Source organism: Cydia fagiglandana, chromosome 1 (assembly GCF_963556715.1).
Source record: "Cydia fagiglandana chromosome 1, ilCydFagi1.1, whole genome shotgun sequence".
NCBI classification, from domain to species: Eukaryota; Metazoa; Arthropoda; class Insecta; order Lepidoptera; family Tortricidae; genus Cydia; species Cydia fagiglandana.
Genome location: NC_085932.1, coordinates 19,964,246 through 19,986,468, shown reverse-complemented (window position 1 = coordinate 19,986,468; position 22,223 = coordinate 19,964,246). Strand labels below are relative to the sequence as shown.

Below are 22,223 nucleotides of genomic sequence, written 5' to 3'. Positions count from 1 at the left end.
ACGAGTAGAAAAAATATTTATTTACAATATTTTTTTTTTCAAAATAGGCACTCATACATTTTTTTATGGAATATAAATATTTTGTAGAACATGGCGGTGATGAATTCCATATAAATTACCTATGTAACCCTTATATTATAGCCAAGAACTGATGTAAAATTATAAATTTTGAAAGGCTTTATCTCGGAAAATATTAGATGTACAGAGACAATTCTAGTGTCTTATTGTAGCAAATTTAGTCTACTTTAAAAACGCCCTAGGAAGTTACTATCAAAAACTAGTACTTTAGGGTTATAATCACCCAAATCTAAAAAAAATGCGGTTTATTCGATTTTTGACAAAGTTGCGTTCGGCGCTCGAGGTCACAAACTTGGATTATTCATTGGGCCAACATCATAAACAAGCCTGCAAAAAATCAGAACTACCGGATTTGACGCAAACGCAAAATGTATAATTTTACTGTATTATATAATCTATTGCTTTTATTTCAATGGATAATGACTATTTATATTGGATACAATATTAAAACTAAAGTTAAAACTAGAAATAAAATAAAAATAAAAACTATAAAATATACTTACCTACAAAAAACCAAACTATAAAAAGAACACCCCGTCCAACAGGTCGGACTGCGGCATGGACCCCATGACACTGGCGGCGTTACCTCTCTGTATCGCAAGGGAAATACGTTGAGAGAGGTACGCACCAGCCCTGGGGTCCCCTGTGGTGTCAACCAGCCGCGCCGATAGTGCTCCTATATAAATGTTTTCAAATGTCGGCTGACCAGGGACCCAAAGTCTCAACCGCGAGCGCCGCAAACTCATAGTCGTTGAGCAACGTCGAGTATTTGCGGCGCATATACATATTTAAATGAGTTCACATCTGTGTTCGTATTTCAAAGTTATATCTTTTGGCCTGTTTCTTAGGTACCCTAGACGTTGATTTATTAGGTACTTAGTCTGTGACAATAGTGTAAGTGAATTTCAGACACGATGAATCTTACCTACTTAGAATATCTTGATATCGTGTAAATGTATTTTGTTTCCTATATGTAGTGTAATTTTAGAAAAACACTATTATTTTACTATTAATCTTTATTGCATTTAATTTATTTTATTTGCACTCTCTTTTTTGCAGCATGGGCTAGGCTTACATTTTGGTAATTTTGCAGGACATGGCTTCATAAAGTATTTGCGGTAAATTAGGGGGACACTGGTGAGACAACTGACGGTTAAAAGGACTAATAAACACGAGACGCAGGACATTATCTCCTTGTTTTCTTCACACACTCGACGAGTTCTTTTGGTCTGAAGGTGAAACCCCTCACTGAAAGAGGATATGCGAGCCAAAAGCGATTCGACTGCCAATATTGTTAATAACGCGGAGACACAAATCATTTTCCAAGTCTGAAAGATAAAACAGATGGGGTTTAATCATGGCAGAATAAGTACAGGCTCGAGGCTTGTATGCATTGTACGAATCTAATAACGGAATTATAATATTTAATAACTGGAGTGGCCATTAATATAAGAGCTTACCCCTCTGCCGAAAAACTTGCACAATTGTGCAAACTTTTGTATGGACTGACATGGCTATTTGTAAGTAAGTTACGTACAATAAAATTCATGTAGAAATACCAATACATTAGACATCCCCTCCCCCGCAAAAATCTGCCGCCTGTTTCGTAAAGAAAATGACAGCGATGGCATCTCCAGTTACTAAATGCTCTAAGACTTAGGGTAATTCGCCCGTAACTGGCCACCCTAAACTAAAATAAATTCTATTTACCTACAAACAGAATTCATAAATGAAGGCTGGCCAGTTATTGAAAACTTATACCAATAATTTTTAAGAAAAAAAAACCGATTTCCATGGGGGCCGATGAAAGATTATTGTAGATGGTACACTATGTAGAAAAGGAGGTAAAACCACCCACTTTTCTACTAGCATTTCGCTTCTGAACCTATAATGGCTCCTCTACAGGATGGGCCAACGCCGGCCACTCCAAGGGACGCAGCCATGCGGTAGAATGAGATAGCAATATCACTTGCTCCCTCTAACGCATAAATGCGTCTCTTGGAGTGGCCGGCGTTGGCCCATCGTGAAGAGGAGCCATGAGGGTCGTAGTTCTAGCCTAACCTAACCCACTCCTCAGATAGCAGTTCGGTTCTGTGCGGATCGCAGTTCGAACCTAATCAAACCCACTTTTCAAGTAGAATTTCGTTTCTGTAAGGCTCGCAGTTCTAACCTAACCTAATCCTTGTTCGGTTCTGTGAGGATCGCAGTTCAAACCTAACCTAACCCACTTAATGGCGCATTCCGTGCGGTGTACGGGGGTTTAAGCGGGAGGGGCTAGTAAGATTGGCATCATCGTACTTTATACCTACATTAATTTTATGGTAGGTACAGTCAAGGAATTTAAATTCCGACCCATTTCGTACTTTGTCACAGTGACAACCGTATGAGGTCTCTAGCGGCTTTCATATTGATTGTCACTGTGACAAAGTACGAAATGGGTCGGAATTTAAATTCCTTGACTGTACGTAATCATAGTTGTTTATTTAGTTAAGGTATCATAGTGGTTTTCTGAGTCCGGGTCCGAGTCCGGGTCCGAGTCCGGGTCCGAGTCCGGGTCCGTGTCCGGGTCCGAGACCGGGTCCGAGTCCGGATCCGAGTCCGGGTCCGAGTCCGGTTCCGAGTCCGGGTCCGAATCCGGATCCGAGTCCAGGTCCGACCCGGATCCGGGTCCGAACCGGATCCGGGTATGAGTCCGAGTCCGGGTCCCAGTCCAAGTCAAAATCGAAATTCGTAATCACCAAACGTGTACCATGCGTCATTGAAGAGTTCTGTTCTGGTCATCATCAGCAGTTCCACTTCATCAAATGCGACAGTTTTTAATGTAAATGCTTGATTTTATGATGAAAATACAAAAAAATCTATTCGTATTCCTTTAATATTTGAGGAGTTCCCTCGATTCCTTATGGATCCCATCATCAGAACTCAAGCTTGACAAAAATGTGGCTTAAAAACTTAACTTGCTTAACGAACATAACGAAAAGGAAAAATCGCCAAACGTGAACTATGCGTCGTTTAAGAGTTCTGTTCTGATCATCATCAGCAGTTCCACTTCATCAAATGTAACAGTTTTTAATGAAAATGCTTGATTTTCTGATGTAAATACAAAAATCTCTATACGCATGCCTTTAAGATTTGAGGAGTTCCCTTGATTCCTCATGGATCCCATCATCAGAACTCGAGCTTGACAAAAATGTGGCTTAAAAACTGAACTTGCTTAACAAACATAACGACGAGGACAAATCGCCAACCGTGAACTATGCGTCGTTGAAGAGTTCTGTTCTGATCATCATCAGCAGTTCCACTTCATCAAATGCAACAGTTTTTAATGAAAATGCTTGATTTTCTGATGTAAATACAAAAATCTCTATACGCATGCCTTTAAGATTTGAGGAGTTCCCTTGATTCCTCATGGATCCCATCATCAGAACTCGAGCTTGACAAAAATGTGGCTCAAAAACTTAACTTGCTTAACAAACTTTACCTTACTTTGTGCTAATGTTAAGAAATGTAATATTAACTTTGAGTTTAGTCTAGTAGATTCAGCAATTATTGTTAAAACATTCAAGTCACTCAATTTAAAGAAAACGGAAGACTTATGGGGAACATCCGTTAGAGTCATTAGTCATGTCTTGGACGTAATAGCGCCTTACTTAGCCGTAATTTATAATATTTCAATTTCACAAGGAGTCTTTCCAGATCTTATGAAATATAGCAAAGTCATACCTCTTTTTAAATCGGGTGATTCGAGTGATATGGCTAATTACCGTCCAATATCAATACTTCCTGTACTAAGTAAAGTTTTTGAAAAGTTAATGTTAAATGATCTACTGGGTCACTTCAACAGACATACTTTACTCACAAGCAATCAGTTTGGTTTCACAAAGGGCCGTTCCACGACCGATGCTGCTTCGGTACTTATTAAACATATTTATGATATTTGGGAAAATTCTTGTGATGCAATTGGCATATTTTGTGATCTTTCTAAAGCATTTGATTGTGTGGATCATGGAACGCTCATTTTGAAATTAGAACACTATGGTCTGTCAGTAAATGCCCTAAACTTTATGTCTTCTTACCTTAGCAACAGAACACAAACAGTTGTTGTAAACAAAACCCGGTCTAGCGGTACTGTAGTCCAATTAGGAGTGCCACAAGGTTCTATTTTGGGTCCATTCCTGTTTTTGGTTTATATAAATGATTTGCCATGTGTAGTAGAAAATCTTTGTGAAATTGTTCTTTTTGCTGATGACACATCATTACTTTTTAAGGTTGATCGTAAATCTACCGATTACAGTGTAATTAACAGCACACTCGTTAATGTACTAAACTGGTTTACTATGAACAATTTGCTTCTTAATGCTAAGAAAACTAAATGCATTCGATTTTCTTTGCCGAATGTTAAACCAGTCGATACTAAGATACTTTTGAATAATGAATGCTTAGAGATGGTAGATAAAGCACTGTTTCTTGGTTTAACATTGGACAAAAATCTACAATGGAGTCCTCATATAAGAACACTAGCAAACAAATTAAGTTCGGCCGCTTACGCTGTGAGGAGAATTAGACAATTGACTAATGTTGAGACAGCTCGCCTTGTTTATTATAGTTATTTTCATAGTGTAATGTCATATGGTATTCTGGTTTGGGGCAAAGCAGCTGACATACAGACTATATTTGTCTTACAAAAGAGAGCCATTCGTTCTATATATAATTTAAGGGTGCGTGAATCATTAAGAGAACTTTTTAAAGAAATTAATATTTTAACTGTAGCTTCCCAATACATATATGATAGTATTATTTATGTTGTTAAGAATCTAGACTCCTTCACTAAGAATTCTGATGTCCATAACTATAATACTAGAAATAAAAATAAGCTTGCTATCAGAAAGTTTCGTGTTCGTAAAGTACAGAAGTCATTCGTTGGGCAATGCATTCATTTTTATAACAAGTTACCTGAGGATGCTTTAAGATTACCCTTTCCAGCTCTTAAGAATTACTTAAAAAAGTCATTGATGTTGAAGGCTTATTACAGAGTCGAGGACTACTTGACAGACAAACATGCATGGTCCAAACCAGAATCTGTAATAACGACAAGTAGCAATTAAAAACATTGTATTATGTGTAGAGTTAAAGGTGACTCAGCTCAGGTAAGAAAGCACATCAAATTGTATGAAAGCATCTCATAACAATCAGTTAGATTCATATAATATGTATTCTCATTTCTTTTATTGATTTTATTTTCTTTTCCTTTTGTAAGATTTGATTTGTTTTCTGAAAGAGCTACGTATTTGTGATTTCATGTGCATATATGTTTATTTTTTATATCAAATTCTATAAAGTTATGTACTCACTGAGTATAATTGCATGAATTCTATAGTAATTTAAATTGTATTAATTACTCGTAATGCATGTTAATTATAAGATGTAATAATGTTTTGAAAAGATGTGTCCCGCCGAGTTTGTTGCCGGTCCCATATTGGGATACCCTCCTCCAATTGAGGGGGGATTTAAATCTTCTCGGGGCAGAGGTGTACGGTTGGAGCCGGTAAAGGTTTATTTGACGTTCATAAGCGCATTGTAATATGCCTACTTGAATAAACTATTTTTTATCTTATCTTTTATCTTTATCTTATCTTAAAACATAACGAAGAGGACAAATCGCCAACCGTGAACTATGCGTCGTTAAAGAGTTCCGTTCTGATCATCATCAGCAGTTCCACTTCATCAAATGTCACTTTTTTGGGTGTATATGCCTGATTTGTTAATAAAAACCCAAAAATCACTATATGTATGCCTTTAAGATTTGAGGAGTTCCCTCGATTCCTCATGGATCCCATCATCAGTACTGGGTTATGACAAAAACGGGACCAATCTGTATACATATACATTCAATCAAAAAAAGAATTTTCAAAATCGATCTAGTAATGACGGAGATATGGAGTAACAAACATAAAAAAAAATAAAAAAAAAATAAAAATAATAATAAAAAAAAAACATACAACCGAATTGATAACCTCCTTCTTTGAGATTTGGAAGTCGGTTAAAAATGAATTCTGTTTATATGATTCGGTTAAATTATGTTCTAATGTATGGGCAAGAAAAACAAATTATAGCCAGCATTCAATGAATGTAGTATGATACCTTTGGGTATGGTGCTTTACGCACACTAGCGTCCCTCCCCCTCCCCCTTACGCAACCCCCCCTTTTAGCTTGAAATATGTCCCGGTTTACGGTTTTTTTTTTTTTTGAGAAAAGTATTAGAGTTAGGAAAAAAGTGTCAAGGTAAGAAATAATCCTTAATAAATTTTAAACAAAAAAGGTTATATACAACTTTTTGGTAAGACTCACCATATTCATGTATTAACTTGTTGAAGTTCAATTTAAGTTAGTACGTGATAGTACTGAAATAATTTTTAAGAAAAAAAAACCGACTTCCATGGGGGCCGATGAAAGATTATTGTAGATGGTACACTATGTAGAAAAGGAGGTAAAACCACCCACTTTTTTACTAGCATTTCGCTTCTGTATAATGGCTCCTCTACAGGATGGGCCAACGCCGGCTACTCCAAGGGACGCAGCCATGCACTATCACTTGCTCCCTCTAACGCATAAATGCGTCCCTTGGAGTGGCCGGCGTTGGCCCACCGTGAAGAGGAGCCATGAGGGTCGTAGTTCTAGCCTAACCTAACCCACTCCTCAGTTCGAACCTAATCAAACCCACTTTTCAAGTAGCATTTCATTTCTGTAAGGCTCGCAGTTCTAACCTAACCTAATCCTTGTTCGATTCTGTGAGGATCGCAGTTCAAACCTAACCTAACCCACTTAATGGCGCATGCCGTGCGGTGTACGGGGGTTTAAGCGGGAGGGGCTAGTAAGATTGGCATCATCGTACTTTATACCTACATTAATTTTATGGTAGGTAATCATAGTTGTTTATTTAGTTAAGGTATCATAGTGGTTTTCTGGGTCAAGGTCCGGGTCCGAGTCCGGGTCAGAGTCCGGGTCCGTGTCCGGGTCCGAGACCGGGTCCGAGTCCGGATCCGAGTCCGGGTCCGAGTCCGGTTCCGAGTCCGGGTCCGAATCCGGATCCGAGTCCAGGTCCGGGTCCGAACCGGATCCGGGTCCGAACCGGATCCGAATATGAGTCCGAGTCCGGGTCCCAGTCCAAGTCAAAATCGAAATTCGTAATCACCAAACGTGTACCATGCGTCATTGAAGAGTTCTGTTCTGGTCATCATCAGCAGTTCCACTTCATCAAATGCGACAGTTTTGAATGTAAATGCTTGATTTTATGATGACAATACAAAAAAATCTATACGTATGCCTTTAATATTTGAGGAGTTCCCTCGATTCCTTATGGATCCCATCATCAGAACTCGAGCTTGACAAAAATGTGGCTTAAAAACTTAACTTGCTTAACGAACATAACGAAAAGGAAAAATCGCCAAACGTGAACTATGCGTCGTTGAGGAGTTCTGTTCTGATCATCATCAGCAGTTCCACTTCATCAAATGCAACAGTTTTTAATGAAAATGCTTGATTTTCTGATGTAAATACAAAAATCTCTATACGCATGCCTTTAAGATTTGAGGAGTTCCCTTGATTCCTCATGGATCCCATCATCAGAACTCGAGCTTGACAAAAATGTGGCTTAAAAACTTAACGTGCTTAACAAACATAACGACGAGGACAAATCGCCAACCGTGAACTATGCGTCGTTGAAGAGTTCTGTTCTGATCATCATCAGCAGTTCCACTTCATCAAATGCAACAGTTATTAATGAAAATGCTTGATTTTCTGATGTAAATACAAAAATCTCTATACGCATGCCTTTAAGATTTGAGGAGTTCCCTTGATTCCTCATGGATCCCATCATCAGAACTCGAGCTTGACAAAAATGTGGCTTAAAAATTTAACTTGCTTAACAAACATAACGAAGAGGACAAATCGCCAACCGTGAACTATGCGTCGTTGAAGAGTTCCGTTCTGATCATCATCAGCAGTTCCACTTCATCAAATGTCACTTTTTTGGATGTATATGCTTGATTCGTTGATAAAAAACTAAAAATCACTATGTGTATGCCTTTAAGATTTGAGGAGTTCCCTCGATTCCTCATGGATCCCATCATCAGAACTGGATTTTGACAAAAACGGGACCAATCTGTATGCATATACATTCAATCAAAAAAAGAATTTTCAAAATCGGTCCAGTAATGACGGAGTTATGGAGTAACAAACATAAAAAAAAATAAAAAAAATAATAAAAATAATAAAAAAAAACATACAACCGAATTGAGAACCTCCTTCTTTGAGATTTGGAAGTCGGTTAATAAAACTAATACGGAGAATACGCTTGCAAGCTTATTCTTCGTGAAGATTTCTTTCAGTACTGTCACGTACTATGTTATATTGAGCTTCAACAAGTTTTTCAACGGTAAAATTTTGTCGTAGTTCATCTAGCTAAAACTTCAATATGGTGCGTCGTATCAAAAAAATGAGTATAACCTTTTTTGTTAAGAATTTAATAGGGTATAATAACATTTCTTTCATTGACACTTTTTTCCTATGTTGTATACTTTCCCCAAAAAACAAAAAACACTCTCAACCGGGACATATTTCAAGCTAAAAGGGGGGGTTGCGTCAGGGGGAGGAGGAGGGACGCTAGTGTGCGTAAAGCACCATACCCAAAGGTATCATACTACATTCATAGAATGCTGGCTATAATTAGTTTTTCAAAAAACACAATTTGACCGAATCAATAATAGGTGAATATAATTAATTTTTAGTTTAGGGTGGCCAGTTATTCGCCGGTGGCCAGTTACTGGCCAATTACTCTATCTTGATGTTTCTATGATTCTTTGATTATCGCTGTAATCGGTCTGTATCGGTGTAATGAAATAAGCTTTATACACCGTCTTTTTTTGAATTCCGTTAACTTCGGGGTTATGTACGTTTAACAAAACTAAATGGCATAATTATTATTTTTTAAATTATAATAGCGTTGTTGTAAAACGGGCAGTAAACTCAACCAAAAAGAAAACATATTAAGTAATGACATATCGAAAATCGATCGTCCGAGATAGTTCCTAGTCATGTTAAATAGCAAATACACTGATCAATATGTAAACAGGCGCTAAGGCAAGTCTACACGCTCGTAGGGTAGGGACCTTATAAAAAAAACAAATGATGGATTATCTCCGAAATAAATTAAATTAGAACACCGGTGTTTTTGAGAAAGTTACTTGATTTAAGCTCAGAAATACCCCCTTGAAATGAACGGAAATTAAAAACTCGGTGGCTGGTTGATTTTTTTTTATTCATGGTATCAGTCCATCAAGTTTGTTTTGGGGATCAAATGTCTATAGGTTCCATTGCTTTAAAATAATACAAAAGTCGTAAATGATAGTCAATGTCTGACAAATTGCACTTTACCTACTGACGACAAAAATACACTGTGACGTCACTATTGCTTAGAAGCCGTTTCGATGTATGGAAAACAAGGAAATTGCGATTTTGTCAGTGAAATATTGCAAATACTCCAAATTTCCTCTTAAATGTCCCATGACTGACGCTGTTACTATATATGTTTATAGTTTCTGTACAATATTTTTTTAATAAAATGTAAGGAATCGAGTGGTACCATTATTTTTTCCTTTTTGAATGTTAAAAATAACATAAAAAGCTTAAATATTGAAACGTTTAGGTATTAATTGTGATTATTCGGTAATTTTCTTATCTATTAACTAGATTTAATTATAAAATTCAACATGCGTCAACAACCCAATCAATGTGGCTGATTCCGTCATAGGGGCTATTCCGTCCACGAGCATTTTATATTCCTTTGTTATGAAATCCTAGGAAGAAAAATCATTTGCTTTTGATTGATGAAACTAAAAGCAATCGCTGCTTCGTCGATAAAATTATAAATTTTGTTCGTTGTTCGCGAAAAACGTAGTGGACGGAATAGTCCCTATGTCGGAATTAGCCTCATTTGACCTTAATATGAAAAAATATTCGTACCGACAACTTCTGGGTGTCGCCGGCTTTAAGTAGCTTGCTGAATATAACGTTTGCAAGTTACTCGTAAGCAAATTAACGTTTTATCGACTCTTCATTCATCATCAATGCATAATATTACGCTTTTGTACACAATAATTTAAATTTACAGAAATGCTTACAATTTTGACACGTTTGACATATAAGGTAACTGAAGTTTCATAAATTGTCTTCTTTTTTACAGAAATACCTAATTATACAGAGGTTTAAAGCAAATAGTATAATAATATAGGTATGTATTAGTATCAAATCAAATCAAATCAAATCATTTATTTTTCGTGATAAACTTAGTGTACATACAAAAGTAACATGCAAGGCTTTTAATACAAACATAATTACAAATTGTTTACCACGAAATGGGCTCGCCTCAGCATAATGCTGACCCGAGAGTCGGCGCTGGTCTTCCGGCGAGTCCATTTTGGTGGGCCACGATCGCAGCTGTACGGCACGGCCTCGTAGAACTGAACGCAACCATGCGGCGGCTGCCAGCGCCATCTGGCCTACGGGTGTGACAAATGACAGATAACCTAAAAGGCAATGCCGCACAGACAGGGTGCTAACAATAACAATTGAGAATAATAGAACATTTCAAACATAAAACACATGGAATAACTGTGAAAACATTACAAATATTCGGATACAAACAAACAACATAAATAAATAAGACTACATACGTGATTAACGTTAAAAAAGGTTACCAAACACACTGTTTATTCTGTTTACCAAAGTGAGAAGTGAAGGAGAGATCAAGAAAATATCTCTTACATAAAAGGCAGATAAAACACACGCGCAAACAGACAGCGATAAAGAAGGGATATGACAGCAAAACTATACATACAGACGCATTGGGTTACTTACAGTGAGGAAAGGACATAAAAAACAGGTATTTATTATTATACAATTGCATTGCTATTTAGGATATACATATTAAAATTCAATCTAAAAATATTCTATTTATAATTATAATTACCTTAATATAATTATTGACGAGTAGTTATATTCGCCAGTATTACACTAAAAGCAACTGGTGTCATGCCTTAAAGTTTCCTGTTGCCGCTGGTGTTGTAGTGTGAATATTTTGAGTTTGGCTTTAAAACTTATAATACTTTCTAGGTTCCTGAGAGGGGGTGGAATGTTATTCCAGCAACGGGTGGCCATGTACTTGAAACTCCCACGGAAGGCAGCTGTAGCATGTCGAGGAGTTACCAACTGCACGCTGCAATTACGTGCGCCAAGTGATCTACGAGTGGACATCCAAGACAACTTCTCAAAAAGATATGACGGAGATTTGTATTTTACAATGCCGAATAGAAGACCTGCTAGATGAAGCTTTCGACGGTGCAGCATTTTAAGAACACTGTGTTTATTTAAGAAAGGAGTCACATGGCCTCTAGGTGGGATATTGAAGCAGAACCGGGCGCAAGCATTTTGCACCCTCTGTATAAGTCGCTTTGTTTTTGATAGGAGACGTGGACCATACACTAAATCCATATAATTTAATTTGGAAAGAACAAGAGCTTCAACTAACTGAGTGCGCAAGGTTTCGTTGATAAATGGTCGTATATTATATAGTAGTTTGAGCCTGTAAAAACAGTTTCTAACAGATTCAGTAACATGTTTCTCAAACCTAAGTTCGCTGTCCATAATCAAGCCTAAATTTCGAGCCTCATATACGCGTTCAATGGGTTCACCTGATAGGATTAGATCTACAGTAGGTCTGATTATGTTCAGCTGATTTTTGGTGCCAAATATTAGATATTTTGTTTTAGAAGGATTGAGCATTAAACTATTATCTAAAGCCCAAGAGGCTATACTTGCAAGGTCTACATTAAGTTTTTGAATAGCAGTGTCAATTTCAGAAGGTTTACAAGTAATATATATCTGTATGTCATCTGCATAAATATGATACTTGCAGTGTGTGATGTGAGTTGTGATGTCTGCTGTATATAAGATGAACAGGATTGGGCCGAGTATCGACCCCTGCGGAACACCTCTCACCTGTCATGTGTATCCACATTTGTTCAATCGTCCTATGTTTAGGATCTACGGGATGTGGTAAGTTACGAGCAGTGACATTACGCTTTATGTAGAACCCAACCCCCCCACCACGTGACCTCAGACCATGTGGTCGCGGGGTGTGACGTAACCTGCACCCCGGGAGCACAGGAGCCCGACACTCATCCCCCCCTCTCAGCCAGGTTTCATTAATAGCTAACACATCCATGTCCAATCGAGTGCAAGTCGCTATAAAATTATCGTGATTTGTGCCCAATGAGCCCGCGTTGAACAAACCGATTTGTAATTGATTTCTAGCTATTTTGCAATAAGATAAGTGGCATAATAGATAATCGGACAGCAAGACAGAACCGGTTTTGCATTGTAACCAAGCGCGGTGATCGGGAACGAATTTAGTTTGAGGTTAGTTATGGAAAAGTGTTTTTCGGCGTATAGTTGTATAAAATATGTAGGGAGTCGTGTAAATACAATAGAATGTGCTACAGAATATAATGTGCTAAGTGTGAACATTGTGTTTTGATTAAAATAATGAGTGCAATGCGTGTATGTATTGTTTTCGTGTAGTGTGCGTTTTTCAATGGTGTAATAAGTGTGTGGCGGCAACAGTAACAGTGGCAGACAAACAATGGTGGTTGACAAGAGAACTAGCAAACTACAGGTCAAGCTAAATAACATGAGCAAACCTATCGTGAGCCAAAAACCCGATCCAGATCCAGCTCGGTGCGTATGCGGTGTCGAGGCGAACTCGTGCCCGCCTGCTGCCGTGCGAAGATTTTTCCGTCTCGGGTCCAGACGTACCGCCAAGAGCGCTGCTGCTTCAGCTCCCGAGCCTTATAGAAAAGACGTCGATTGTGAGGAGTCAACCGTTCGTTGACGTAGAAACTGCACGTTCGCCCGGGGATGCCGGTGCCTTCCGTGGTGGCACCACGGCGCACCCGCGCAGCCTGCAGCAGGCGATCCCTGACGGCGCGGCGCGCCAGGCGCACCACGAGCGGTCGCGGCCGGCCTACGGGTCCCTGGATACCTTCCTGCAGCTGAGGCGCGCGCCCCACACGCGCAGCGTCGACGATGTCGTGCTCGGTGAGTTCGACCCCCAATTTCTTGCTCAGGGTTGTCACTAAATGCACCGCGCTTTCGCCGCTACTCTCTGGAACACTAGTTATTTCAAGGTCATTTAATAGCAACTCCTGGTCGCGGTCATTAAGCTCCAGCCTAAGTTGCGACACAGTTTCGACGAGAGCGGTGTCAGGGGCGGCGTCATTAAATTGGGGTCTGGTCTCCAAAGACTCGACACGGGCACTTAGCGCGTCGACGCGGCCCTCGCAGCTGTCGATCCGCCTGTCGCAACTGTCAATCCTAGCTGTTAGACTCTCCAGGGAAGTACGAAGAGCGTGTATCTCCTGGCTCATCGCACGCATCTCCTCGCGGAAAAGTCGGAGCTCGGTGACCAGCAGCTGCATGTCGGTGACACGGGTCGAGTCCATCCCGTTATCGCGCGGAGTGGTGTTGTGTGGATGCCCGTCCGAATAGGACACCTCCATGACGGAGCTGTCACCCACGGTCTCCGCGGGGCTCATAACGAACTGGGCCCGCCCGCCCCGGCACATATTTACATTTGCACACCGTACGGGCGTGTTTGTGTTGTCCATCTTAGGCTCGGCACATTTGCACTCTATACATTTCCACGAATTTTTTTGTGCCGGTCCCATGCTACTATAAACGACTTCTGAAACATTCGCACAAATAAGGTCGTACGGTTTTTGGCAGTTGCAGCAGTTCAAAAATCTCCCGTTGGTTACTTCATTCAAACACCCTCCACAGCTTGCCATTGTGACTTCTACTGTACGCCTTTGGAATAAGGTTCAAGTTCCAGCGAAAATCACTAACACACCGTACTTGCGCACGCGCAGTTACTAACAGCTGATTCGCTGTCAGCGGTCAGCTGACCCGCACTGTTGATGTTATAAAGTTACAGTTAGTTCACTAAACACCGATTTTAAAACTGTGATTTCTTGCCACTACAACATTTGCACACCATACAATTGTTTAATTTGAGTAAGCACTGATACTAGGCTTCGTGTTTATATCGAATTAAGGTTCCAAAATTACGTTTTAGTTGGTTTTTCAATAAAAATCACGGAGCGAGCGAAAAGTGAGTATGACTGTTCTGACGTTCGTCACGTGGATAGTAAAGTTTGTGACTTCTATAAAATCGACTAATATACGATTCAGAATCATTTAGAATCAGAATCATTTATTTTGCTAGAACATTACACAGATGGTACAATTGGTAATGTCAGGAGACGGGTTACATGAATGCATATTCTGCCACGTTTTGATTCTAAAAGTTTCTTTTTTTTCTTTGATTTAATCGGCTCTGCATTCGGTGAATCCCTGAATATCTGGCCTGTTAATCGCCTACACGTTTACCTAAAGTCTATTTTTTTATTCGGTAGACTAAAATGACATTTCCTAGTATGAACATAAAATGTCATTTCATACAGCGGGGAAATGCCGCCAGCATCCTTGGTACAATGCCTCAGGGGCCTATTTTAGATTTAAGCTAGTTATTAATTTCGTTTAGTTGTACCACTGTATATATATTGTTTGTAAATAAATGATTTAAAAAATTTCATAGTATGAAATGTCATTTTAGTCTACCGAATAAAAAAATTGAGTTTAGTAAGTATTATATTCTTTAGTTTTCTTGCAGCTAACCTTCTTATCCTGGCTGGTCAATTTTATGATGCCATATATGTCAAACGACTCATTTGAAACGACAGAAGATTGTAATTTGTTTCCCTCACTGATGACAAAATATTTCTTCTAAATAATCTTTAATTTTTTCATTTAATTTCCATTTACTGATATTTTATTTATGTGCTTATAATGAGGTTGTGTTTTTTAGTACTTTTGGCGACTTCAGTGTGGACATTGCCGCAGGATAAAGTAGTACAACAGCGTGCACAGAGTCAGGTACATACAGTTAGCAACAGAAGTTGCTAAGCGGGCGAGGTTTTCAAAATTACCTTAACACGCTTTTATTCTTAACAATAAAGTCGCGTCAAGAGCATTTTGAACACCTGGCCGGTTTAGCAACGTCTGCTGCTGACTGTACTATTACGTTAGCGTAGTAATTATTCATATTTATTCATATTCATAAAGGACACGTCCTACATAACTGCGACAGCGATTCAGGGACGAATCATACTGTCCCTTTCTAATGTAAGGCACTAACCCTTTCGGCTATTTAGGGTTGTCAAAATTCAAGTCATTATCGTGGTCGTGCATGCAAAGGGACGTCAGAGATAAAAGCTTTTAATTTAATTAAGAACAAACCATCCTACATAGATTTATAAGGCATAGATACCAAGTCCGTACACCCCCAGTGAAGCCATTTCAAGTGCGACGTCACGTCACACTCGTATCATCGTATTCGAACGGCCCTCGCACTCGCAGTATTCAAAGTCAAATCGGTCTGTGTACACCCCCTGTTTAAAAATCTAAAACTACAGGAAAGATGGTTGTTTGTACAGTGAATGGGTGTCACAACACATCATATAATAAAAACAAACCGTCTGATATTACATTCCGTATGGGGACTATCTGTCTATGCGTTATTAGTTTAAGCCATCCTATATGTAAAACTCAATTCTTGTCAGTCAAATAACCCCTATTCATCCCGGGCCCGATTCATAAACGCATGTAGGTACTTTATTTTTTGGTATAATGATCATCTCTCCTCGCTAATATAGGCGTTTATTATTGTGCTACTGCTGCCGTTCAGTCTGACTAGCCTTAGCACATTACTACAAAAGCGGGATAATGGGCAATATCTGCCAAGCGTGCTACAAAGGGCCGAGCGATGCGAGTACATTTAGTACTTTTTTTAATAAAGTGGTAGAAACACAGCCTAAAATCAACAGTAGCTTAACGTAAAAGTTCAATATCGCAGCCTAATATTTATTACAGTTAAAGATTTTTTTCCGTTTTTGTTTTTGACAAAGGTACAACAAAGTCCAGAACCCCCGCATGTGGCGTCAGGACGTGACTGCGCCAAGACCAAGTGTGCGTCCAATATTGCGCAGAAAGCGGCGGCGGAAGCTAAGGCTGCGCAAGCGGCTCAAAATGCTGCTGGCGCGCAGGCTGCGCACATGGTGAGCGAGGCTCTATATACATACATACATACATATAATCACGCCTATTTGCCGGAGGGGTAGGCAGAGACCACGGATTTCCACATGCTTATATCTCTTTCGCTTCCTTCACTTTCATAACATTCCTCATACACGCTCGCAGGTTTTATATTATTGTTTTCTCAGTTTATAGTCAACAACGTTTTAACTTATATTCCCAGCTCACTATAACTACATGAGTCGCTTAACTTCAAACTCGGGTAAATCCATATCTGTCAGATTATGCGATTTTGGTAAACCCCTTACCGCATACTAAGCCATATATGGCCGATACGATATTTAACTCTATTGACAGCTATTAAAGTTCAAATTTCAACAAATATTTTTTATTATATGCAGTAAGGGGTTAAGAAAACGTAATAGGGTAGATATTTGCTGAGAGGGTCCAATGGATTTACCCGAGTTTGAAGTTAAGCGACACACATGTCAACTACAATAACCGATACAAACCAAATCTTAAAAAATAATCCAGTTATATGTAAGAAAACCGCAACGCAGGCTTCGTCCGGTGGCTACAAATGCTAATCATCAGCAACATGCTTCGACCGATGTCTGATGATATCCGGAACTGGCTGCGTCATTTTCTTTTGAATAATTTTATTATCTCATGTTTTAACTATACCTACTAGTAATTAATTGGAAGAGCGAAGCTTTCTGCCACAGGTAATAAATCCACTACAAGGTCTCAAACCCCTTTAATATATTGCACTAGTTTAGGTTGATGAACCTTTATTTTATTAAAAAAAGATTGCTGGCTGGTTAACTGATAGTAATTTATCGTGTAACACAAATATGTTGTAGTACCGAGGTTACGATAATACTTTTTACTTAAGCAGTGGCATCAATTTAGGCAGTCAGCTGGACTATCAGTTTCGACCTCGAAGATCCCTTATTAAAAATGCTATTATAATCAGATGTTGAAAACTAAAACTTTACCTAAATAATAAACTTGAACTTAGATTTTACGAGCACGAGCTTTCAAAAAAAAAACACCAAAACTAAACGCTGATTTGTGTACGAGTAATGTTTTTAACCCTTTAACCGCCAGAGTCTGATATATAAGACATTACATATCCAGCTCATTTCGCCACAGTCTGATAAATAAGACAAAGATCTGATTTGGTTTTTACAGCACATTTATAACTCCCGTAACTATGCCAATCTTGCTCTGCGTCGTACAATTACTGCCGGTGGCGACACGAGGACGCTCGCTTAAAAATTCCTGGCGGTTAAAAGGTTAAATATCGCATATAAACAAAATGCTGGAGGGAATGCGAATTAATCTCTTTGTATACTTAAATTATCAGGGGACATTTTCTTGGTAATAATTAATGCGAAAATACAATCTTATTTTCCGGTCTTAGTCAGCCAGAAACGTGTTACGCCGTACGAAGGATGCTATAGGTAATCCTTTATTCCAAGAACTATCACGCCATTTGAGTTGTTGAATATGAGTCTCGTTCCAGGTGAAAACTCAACTAGCGGAAAAGGCTCTACAGGCAGCGAAAGCGGCGGAGGCCGCGCTCGCGGGCAAGCAGGCAGTGGTTGAGCAGCTGCAGCAGGAGGTCCGGGAGACGGAGGGCGTGGTGGCGCAGAACCTGCAGGCCGTTCACCAGCAGCAGGGCACGGTGGCCGCCGCTAGCCAACTCGTGCAGCAGGCTAACTCTCAGGTAAGCTCGAGACTATCCTATCTTAAAACATCGAATTTAAGCTGTTGTGAGACTTACTAATTACCTAACTAATACAGCTCAGCGACCCAAATACGGGTCTTGGCCTCCGAAACGAGAGCATGCCACTTTTCCCGATCCTGCGCCGTTTCCTGTCAATTATAGGCTTGAAGCTGACGCAGATCCGCTTCCACACTGTCTCCCCAGCGGTATCTGGGGCGACCTACCGGGCGGCCACCAGTCGGTCCTCCCAGAGACGCCCTCTTTCATGAGACATACTAACATTGAATAATTTTATGGTTTATATCTGAACACGCCTCTAAGTTCAAGGCACTAGAGTGCGTGTTGAGATGTTTTTGAGCATCTCGGCCGCTCTTTTTTGTATTTTTTTTGTTTTTTGATATATATCTAATGGCGACTCTACATCTCTTTGGCTAAAACGAGTCACCAAGCCCTGGTCAGGTACAAAATGCGAATCGGCAGAAGTAGGAAGCTAGGCAGACCTCCTCCCTTCAAACTTCAAAGTGGCTATATGAAAATTGTCAATCATCGGCGTTTCCCGTTAGTGTGGTCCCGGCATAAAGATACTGCATAAAAAATATAGAAAGATTACAAGTATGTATAGGGTGGTCATCTTCCCTTACAATTTATATTGTGCTCTATAAAAGGTATAGAAGAATAGAAGATATCCAACCTAATCAAAAATTGTACCTTTGCGTCTTTACTAATGCAATGAATAAGTTATGATATCAATAATAAGGTATCGTCTTGGGTCATTCTACATTGAAGGCCACCGATGATTGTGACGAATGAAGAATGGGTGACGAAAGCAGAATAGGACTAATTTAAGAACTTGACGAAAAACTAATGGGATGACCCAAGACGATACCAATAATAATCTTTTATTTTTACAGCACAAATTAATGATACAAGCGGTCAATATGGCAGCCCAAGTGGAAAAATCCGCTATTTGTGTACTAGAAAAGACAAAGATTGGTTTACAGGAGAAGTCTAGAAATCTTGCTGAAGCACGAGCAAGGTTATCCCACTTACAGCACAAGCTGCAGTGCGCATGCTCGGACTGTAACGCGACCAAACAGGCTGCGCACGCCGCCTGCGAGGCCGCGCGGGCCGCCTGCGGTAACGCCAGGCGAAAGAGACGTAGGTCTATTCAAAATGCACTAGGTTTAAGAGTCACAAAAAAACATAACTAGTGGATGACATTCTTTGGAAGTAAATATTTAAAAAAATACGCCAAATTAGCGTAGTAAGCGCCTGATGAATGGTCATACTTTAAAACCAAACTAATGTACTGTCCACTCAACGTTGGCTGATAGGTTTAAATTAGAATCCACTTCATATTTGACGGGTTGCAAATACACATATCTAACAGTCTTTTATGAATTGTGAATGTTATGATGATATTTTGTGTATAATATAATACTTTTAGAAGTAATTTACTATAATTTTGCTAGGTCCAGGTTAAGATGCCAAGTTGTTAGTGTTTTAATAAAATAGTGTGCATGAAACTTTGTTTTAATTTTAATTTACTTTAGATTTAAATAAGTTATAAACTTCTAAATTACTTACGTGTCTTTTTATGACATTACAAGACAATTTACCAGGCCATGGGAAGAATAGCTCCCACACAGTTAAACTCTAATAAGGCCATATGATAATGTCAACCCACATCCTAATTCTGGTCAAACACAATAATGCATGTATATTTAGAAATGTTTACGATTACATTACACACTCAAAATCTACAAAATGTCAAAAAATTGTTCGACCTATGTACTTCTGTTTCATAGAAATTAAGGAAAGTGTTCGAATTTCTCCGTAGTTTACTGAAATTAGAGTTCAAGTGAATTTAAACACCTACCAAAGACATATTACGCGATTTAGAAGCGTGTTGTGAATGCAAATCGTAAAATACTATTTTCAGGGATTGACGAAATATTTTGTAGGAGGTTTGGAGTTAAAATCTGACTACGGTAACCGATATAAGATGTGGGAGGGATATATCCCTTCGCCTGGTAAAGAGTTAACCCTTTACCAGGCTGACATTTCAAAAATGACAATCGAATGTCAGTCTTACTCATCGAAAATAGAACACATGTTTGAAGTACCGTATGTGGGAAATTTAAATCCCTTAGCCTGGTAAAGGGTTAAGTTTCGGTTCCAACTCGTATTCGAACAATGAGATACGTTGTTCAAACAAAAACGTCCTACACATATTTAACACTGATATATCCAATCCATATCGTTTCAATATTTGACGTGTCTCATTGTTCGAATACGGCTGTAATTCAAGTTTGCTATCATTTTCAACTATAAGTATCTACCCTACTTAGGCCCCTCGCCCACGGCGACTTTTTGTAGCGATGCTGTCGCGCGTTTACGAAGCGCGCGACAGCATCGCTACTAACGCGCGTTAGTCGCATTTGCAATGCGCTACAGAAGCGATGCCAACGCGCTATACTTAGCATCGCTACTAACGCGCTACAGCATCGCTACTAACGCGCTACAGTATCGCTACTAACGCGCGTTAGTCGCATTTACAACGCGCTACAGCATCGCGACTGTATCGATGCAAACGCGCGACCGTGTCGGACGACATACATAGCTTTGCTGAATCGCGTTTGCATCGCGACAGAAGCGCGACGGTATCGCGTTAGCATCGATACAGAAGCGCGACGGTATCAAGTTTGCATCGCGACAGAAGCGCGACGGTATCGCGTTTGCATAGCTACTGAATCGTGTTATGTGGGCGAGGGCACACACCTGCCGACCGCATCGCGACTGTATCTATGCGAACGCGCGTCAGCATCGCTACAAAAAGTCGCCGTGGGCGAGGGGCCTTATATTTTTGGTAGGTTTGGTAGGTAGACGTAGATTTCATTTAAATCGGTTCAGCGTTTATTGATTCCCCATACAAACGTATATCGCACTTTTACTAACCATTTTCCAGACATACATATAGTTCGATTTGTCGACCACATACGGGCCACTAGAATTTCAAATTTAGCATTCTGATTTAAGATTTCACTTTCGGGAATTTGAATTGTCTCTTGGATTTTTCGGGAATACCTTGTAGATTGTTGCGGCCTGGAAAAGGGTTAAAGGGGAAAATTTTGAGATAAAAACTATCCTATGCCCTTTAGAAGTAATAGAACAAATTAAATTATTTTCAGAAAATATTTTAATTTGTTTTTATTTCAAGAAACACTACTAACCTAATCCTAAAAACTGACCCCCTTATAAATTTGGACGTCCCTTTCCTGCCGGAGGCTATCGGCAACTGGAAAACGGCCTGCCCTAACGCGGACTTGCCCATCACTCGCCATTCGCAACACCAATAGGACGAGCCGCTCTGTCTGCTGGTACGGGATAATCTGTACGAAACGTCAACCAGCACCACAGAGCGCGCTCGTCTCCTTGCTGCGACGAAATGGGAATCAGGCTCATGGTTGCAGGCCCTGCCATCAAAGAACCTGGGCACACTTCTCTCTACGAACACCTTCAGGATTTCTTTGTGTTTGCGCTTGGGGGTGGCTTGTGTGGCTCCTCATCTGTGCCAGTGCGGTACAAACGTGACGCGTTTTGGTGTCCACGGTCTATCTTGTGCGAGAAGTGTCGGCCGTCTTTCACGACACGCGAGCCTAAACGACATCCTCCGCCGAGCTCTTGTCACGGCTGGGGTGCCGGCGGTTCTGGAACCGTCTGGTTTGGCCCGCGATGACGGGAAAAAACCGGACGGCATGACCCTCGTTCCCTGGAAGATGGGACGGCCTTTGGTTTGGGATGCCACATGCGTGGACACCCTTGCGCAGTCCCATCTTCCAGGAACATCTAACAGAGCTGGTGCGGCCGCCAACGCGGCTGAACACCTCAAGCGGCGCAAATATGCAGCCATTGATTCTGGCTGCATGTTTGAGCCGTTTGGGGTGGAAACCCTAGGGCCGTGGGGCTCTGGCGCCCACGGCATATTCGCCGAGCTGGCGAAGCGCCTCGTGGAGGCGACGGGTGACAAGAGGGCTGGCTCATACCTTGCGCAACGCATTGGTATTGCCGTCCAGCGCGGCAATGCCGCCAGCCTTCTTGGCAACCTGCCCCAAGGCACTGAACTGGAGCCAGTTTTTTATTTATAGGTTATTTTAGTTTAGTAGTTATTTTAGTTGTAGCTTTATGTAGTTTTAATTTTAGTTTA

The 22,223-nt window shown here is 40.1% G+C and overlaps 2 protein-coding genes across 2 annotated transcripts; one reads left to right on the top strand and one right to left on the bottom strand.

Annotated features, from left to right (window-relative positions):
* Positions 1–12,833: 12,833 nt before the first annotated feature.
* On the bottom strand, positions 12,834–13,799 carry LOC134664762 (uncharacterized). The gene has a single exon (XM_063521535.1). It carries the CDS (start codon positions 13,797–13,799, stop codon positions 12,834–12,836), a length of 966 nt encoding a protein of 321 aa, XP_063377605.1.
* A 509-nt stretch (positions 13,800–14,308) lies between these two features.
* On the top strand, positions 14,309–19,234 carry LOC134664688 (uncharacterized). The gene is made up of 4 exons (XM_063521461.1): positions 14,309–14,338; positions 16,158–16,307; positions 17,813–18,016; positions 18,928–19,234. The coding sequence occupies exons 1-4, from the start codon at positions 14,309–14,311 to the stop codon at positions 19,225–19,227; spliced, it is 684 nt and encodes a 227-aa protein (XP_063377531.1). The 3' UTR covers positions 19,228–19,234.
* The last annotated feature ends 2,989 nt before the right edge of the window (positions 19,235–22,223 follow it).